The sequence below is a fragment of the Mesitornis unicolor genome, unplaced genomic scaffold (assembly GCF_000695765.1).
Source record: "Mesitornis unicolor isolate BGI_N332 unplaced genomic scaffold, ASM69576v1 scaffold21545, whole genome shotgun sequence".
NCBI classification, from domain to species: Eukaryota; Metazoa; Chordata; class Aves; order Mesitornithiformes; family Mesitornithidae; genus Mesitornis; species Mesitornis unicolor.
This window is the reverse complement of record NW_010186470.1, coordinates 45,596-51,469: the sequence shown is the minus strand read 5'-3', so window position 1 is coordinate 51,469 and position 5,874 is coordinate 45,596. Positions and strand designations below refer to the sequence as shown.

At 42.5% G+C, this 5,874-nt stretch overlaps 1 protein-coding gene across 1 annotated transcript in view; it reads left to right on the top strand.

Annotated features, from left to right (window-relative positions):
• Positions 1-338: 338 nt before the first annotated feature.
• The window catches only part of HK1 (hexokinase 1), a 31,621-nt gene continuing 26,085 nt past the window's right edge, over positions 339-5,874 (top strand). Inside the window, exon 1 of the mRNA XM_010185169.1 lies at positions 339-498. Within this exon, the coding sequence (XP_010183471.1) occupies positions 357-498 (142 nt within the window). The 5' untranslated portion in view covers positions 339-356. The remainder of the gene's footprint in view (positions 499-5,874) is intronic.

Sequence of the window (5,874 nt, the reverse complement as noted above, 5' to 3'; positions counted from 1 at the left end):
GAGGTCTTTTCCAACCGAGTGATTCTGTGTGAGGCTGTAGGAAAACTGTTTTGTATGGAAAAGAGGATGCAGCATGATGTGGGACTGAGTCTTGTCTTGGGAAGGCTGTGGAATAGGGTGGACTTCAGCTCACGTAGTCCTAGCACTTGCACTTTTTCCTTGATTTTGAGTCAAAAGACAAGACATGAAGAGTGTGGCTGTGTCGTCAGCTTGGCCAGAGCCTGGGGCCAAGCAGGAGCTATACGCTATTCTTGCATTTAAAAAGATATATAGCCCTGCTCAGACACCTGAAGGCAGTCTTTCACTCCATGGTGGTGTTTGTCTTTTTCCCCCAGATTGATAAATACCTTTACGCCATGCGGCTCTCTGATGAAACGCTGATAGACATCATGGCTCGCTTCAGGAGAGAGATGAAGAACGGCCTCTCCAGAGATTTTAACCCAACGGCTGCAGTGAAGATGCTTCCTACATTTGTGAGGTCCATTCCTGATGGTTCAGGTAAGGAGCTGAGTATTTGTTTTCCACGTTAAACAGGCTGTGCTTCGTGGGAAACCTGTTAGAAGTACACCAATGCGCTACCAAGAACAAGAGCGATTTGCTTTCTGGCAAGCTCAGACAGCGTTTCGAAGAAAACCTCCCCTCTGTGTGCAGATCTGTTCCCACAGATGGTGGAGGATTTTGTGACTCCTGTGTCAAATGCGCTCAAATGCCAGTGGAAGAGCCCTCCCTAGCAATCAGTCCACTAACAGACAACGCATTTGCACTGAGATCTGTCTGCCAACAATCAATATTTCACATAGCAAGGCTTTTGATTTATGCAATTCATTCTCGTGTGATCTAGAGTCGTAACAAATATAGTGGCTTTTAGTCATTTGCTATTTGACTCAACATCTCTTTATTTTGTCCCCAGTGGAAGTATGAACTCTTATATGCTGAATTTGAGTGTCCTGGCATTTATTTTGCTCTTTGTAGCTACCTCTTGTCTTGCAGACTGTCTTAGGGCAAACTCGCAGAACTCAAGGAGGCTGCAGAGTATGGCTCAATAGCTGCTGCTCTGGTGTGCTGAGCTTTTTCTGTCCAGATGCAGTTCTCGCTGTACCTGATAAAAGCGGCACAAGGAGCTATCAGAAATAAAAAAAAAAATGTTGTGTTGGTGTTTGAGACCAAGATTGCCCCTTCTACTTATTATAGTGTTTATAAAAATAGAAATACTATATATAGAGTCTAAAAATACACTTATTAACAGTATATAATAGTATTGATTATTTAGTGGCAACACTGGATTTTCTTTTCATGTAGCACGAGTTGGTTAATTGTAGTTTGGTGCCTACCACAGATTATGTCCCTGTGTGCAGAAATTACACAATTGCAAGAACTGCATAAGATGGTTACCTGTTTTGAGGCTTTTTTTGAGTTAAAACCATGACTCTTGGGTGAAAGAACATGAAGCCTAGTGCTTTGTGTTACTTGGAACTGTCTGGCAGATAGAAAACTTTGATAGCTCTGCTTTGCTGTTGCTTTCTGCCACCCTAAGCTTTTTACTTGAAACGGGATTCTCTGTCTGAAAAAAACCCAAAGGGATAACAAACTTGGATCCTGTGTTTCCCTTAATTTAGCACTACTGGCTGCTATGTTGAAATTTGCAGCCTGTTGAGAAAGCCGGAAGCTGCTACACACTGCTGGCTCATGGGCAGAAGTTGCTCTGAGGGTTTGCACGTGAGGTGGGTGACTTGAGAGCTTTTGCATGGAATCCCAGCATTTTTACCAGCTCTGAAATCCTTGGTTTTTCCTTCATGCGTGTTTGAGTTCAGTTTAGTATGGACCTGTCCTCAGTACCCTGCTCCTTCAGGCACTGCAGGTTAGCAAATCTGAACTGCTTGCAATGATGCAAATACTGGGCTGGCCAAAAAGTAATTACTTTTTAATTTTTTTTTTAATTTTTTTTAACTAAATGAACATATGTGTCTTGAAATGTAAACTGCAAATTCATGATGTAACTTAACAATTGACCATTCAAGCTTGTTTTAGAAAAAAGAAAGTGCAGGGTTTCATTACAGTTACGTATTCGGCATTGATTTCAAAATGGCAAATCAAAAGGAACATTTTAATCATGTTTTGCTGTATTACTTCTGAAAAGCAAAAGATGCTGTACAAGCTTATAAAAAGTGATGTGATTTGTATGGTGAAGATGCCTTTAAACTATGACAGCGTCAGAATTGGTTTGCTAAATATCGGTCCAGAGATGTTGATGTTAAAGATGCACCACTCTTGGGTAGGCAAATCAGAGTTGATAATGACAAAAATAAAAGCATTGATTGAATCCAATTGGTGTTTAATCACATGAGAGATTGCCGATAACATACAGAAATCAAGTATTGGAAACCATTTAAAACAACTTGGATATGTTAGGAAGCTTGATATTTGGGTACCACATGAGCTGAAAGAAATTCATCTCACTCAGCACATTGACATCTGCGATTCTCTCTTGAAACATGCAGAAAACAATACGTTTTTGAAATGTATGGTAACAGCTGATGAAAAAGTGATCATTTACAACAATGAAAAATGAAAAAGATCATGGAGCAAGTGTGATGACCCAGCTCAAAGCACTTCACAAGCAGATCTTCACCAAAGGAAGGTTGTGCTGTCAGTCTGGTGGCATTTCAAAGGTATTGTGTGTTTTGCATTGCTCCCAAGGAACCAAACCATTAATTGGGATGTGTCCTGTTGTCCACTGGAGAAATTAAATGATACCATCAAACAGAAGTGTCTAGAATTGGTGAATTGCAAAGGTGATGTGTAAAAGCTAGACCATGGTAAAGCTAGACCACAAACGAGTTTGGTTCCTTGTCAAAAACGGTTGCAGTTTGGATGGGATGTGTTACCACATCCACCACATTCACCAGCCCTGGCCCCATCAGACTGCCATTTGTTTTGTTCTTTACAAACTACCTTGAATGGTAAAACCTTCACTGCTGATGAGGATATCAAATTGTTCTTGGAACTGTTCTTTGCCAGAAAAGATAGGAACTTTTTTTGAGCGCAGTATCATGAAGTTGCCTGAAAGGTGGCAAAAGGTAATTGACCAAAACAGACACTATTATTGTTTAATTCAGTTTTTGTTTCTCTTGAAAAATTCGCCTTTAATTTACCCAGAAAAAAAAAAGCAATTACTTTTTGGCCAACCCAATAATTTTGCAAGTTGTTCCATGGCACAAACTGGGGAGACTTTGAGATGGAATAAAGCACGGGGAAAAAGGATCTGTGCCTGACTGGGAGAGGTGGGAGAGACTGCTGAATGCTGCTGGGACCGAGCGTGAGCCACAGCAGTGGATAGCCCTGGTCTGAGTGTATGCGTGTCTGTATGTCAAGGCATTCATTTCAGATCACATATTGCACACCTACTTAAAAAAAGCAACCTTGTGTGGTGTGCATGGGGTGCTCAGTTCTTGATCCTGTGCCCATTTGGCTCCTGGCAGCCTCTCTGGGACAGGCACGCTGTGGACGGTGTATTTGCGGCACGGATCAGAGCAAAGTAGTGCTTTGCCCCAGACGATTTCTTGTATAACAGGGTAATAATCTGTACATGCGTGCTGCGAGCGTCCCTTTGCATAGCTGTTGGAAATGCAGGCAAAACCATTCCATTATTTATGTAGAAAAGGCATGTTCTGACCCTGGATATGGGCAATATTTGCTGTGGGTGGGCGCTGTGGCATTTCTTGCCCTGACTCACCTGCATGTGCCTGCCACGTCCAGTTCAGCTGTCACACAGATGCAGCCAGGGTGTATGTGAAGCCACCTTCTCTTTTCTCCAAAACGGCTCTGGGGGGCCCTGGTGGATGTGTCTGTGTTGCTGTGTCCAAAGTGGGGGTTCGGCTCCCGGTCGATGGCAATTTCTGCCTTCAGCTGTCCCTCCGTGAAAGCCAGAGGCTGAAAGCCTGCCCTTTTCTCTGGCCCGTCTCTAATTACTGCCTTGTAAGCTCTTTCCCCTGAGTCTGATTATTATTATGAGAGCTGACTATTCAGAAAAATACTGTTGTTTAGTTTCAGTTTCTTGCTTGTGCACTTTATTAACAAGGAGCTTTTGAGTAATAGTTTTGGAGTCTCTGGAGACGTTGGTGTTAGCAGGGTTTTTTTTCTTTGTTCGGAGTTGCTTAATTTACAAAAAGCACAAAGCTTTTTGTCCAGAGTGCCCAGAACGGTATCTCAAGCTAATTCAAAATGCTTTCAAAGGAGCTTCCTAAATTCATTTACAGTGGGTTTGATTACATGTTGGTGTTAAAAAGAATATACTAAATGCTTCTACTTGGGTTTAATTCCTGAAGTACACTGAAAGAAAACTGCTACACTGCATACAGAAATCTTCACGTTCTAGTTCAGAGTTCATTCTTTCTCTTAACTGAAAAGGATAATTCTTAATAAATTTTACCTTATGATGAGCTTGATGGTGCTGGAAATCAAACACACTAATCTGTTAATTTACTGCCAGGGAAGATATTTCTCAAGTGCAGTACTTGTCTGAGGTATGTACCAAGGTGCATTTAGGCTTGAAAAAGGGCCATCTGGTCCAGTGTTGATTTTTCCGTTACACATTGGAGGTAATGACTTGCATTTGACAAATGATACTCATGTGAAAAAGCTTATTTGGGTATTTGGCTTAATGAGACACTTGTGGTAAATGTTTTGCTTCCGGTCTTGTTGCAGTCAAGGTGGGGTTATGAGTTATGGAATTTGTTATCCCGAACCTGACAAGAGAGTTGCATCTGCAGTTTGGATATACTCACATTTTTAATGACATTCATCTTGGACCAAAGGGATGTTTAAAGCCACGTTGTTCAGAAACGGGAAGGGAAGCATTTGCAGGATCTGTATTTTGGCAAACTCTGAGTTTGCCCATGTCTTAAGCAGCAAGAAGGAAAAGTTGCATTGCAGTACAGTAAAATTAGGAGGGTTGTTAGTAGTTCTGGGCTCCAGTGGTTGTTCTGCTGTGTTTTTCTGTATGGAAATTATTGTACTTTGTGGTTTCTCACATGACAGTGTTTTGCTTCTGTATTACACTGCAACCTTGGAAAAAACTGTAAGGGCTTTTGCAGTTTCTTTGCCTCTCTTAGGCTATTTCTGGTAGAAGTCCTGACTTGTAGGGTGCCATGTCCAGCTCATCGGATTTGCTGAGCAGGATGGGGCTCCTGGATGTTCATGAGGCGATGAGGAGGAGCAGTTCACTAAGCTAGACTTTAGGAGTTTTGGTCTGAGATTGGGCAGAGTAATCTGAGAGGCAAGCCTGGGTCTGTAAATCCTTGTGGATAAATTGCATACACGATATTTTGGTGGCAGCATGGGCTCAGAAGGCTCCAAGAGCAGAGTTGAAGTTTGAGGTAACACATCATCTGCTGGATGTCTTTCCGCACTGAATTTAGGTAGAAATGGCAAAACAGTGATGTTGGGAATGGCCTTCCCAAAGTCATAGTTTAAAGTTGGAAGGCAGAATGAAAAGAGGCAAAAAAGTGCTGCAGGATGGGACTGGCCGTACGCATCGGTGGTGAGGATGTGGGGGAGGCAGCTCATCCCGCCATGGTGTAGGGCACTTCTGATACCGCAGGAAAGTACAAATCAATGAGGAAACCAGGATGAGGAAGCACCATGTGCCTCTGCTTTACTGCTCTCTGAGCAGCCTCGGTGAGCCTGGGGATGCTGTGTGCAGACACGGGTGCTTGCAAAGAGCCTCGGTGACTACCTGCAGCCTAAACACACACTCCTGTGTGATAAATTGTGCACACTGCTTCCCTAAATGTTATCTTTTCACAGGCTTTAATGATCGCTGTCTTTGTTTGCTACCTCTTTGATAAGGCAAGATAGCACAAGAGGTTCAGTCAA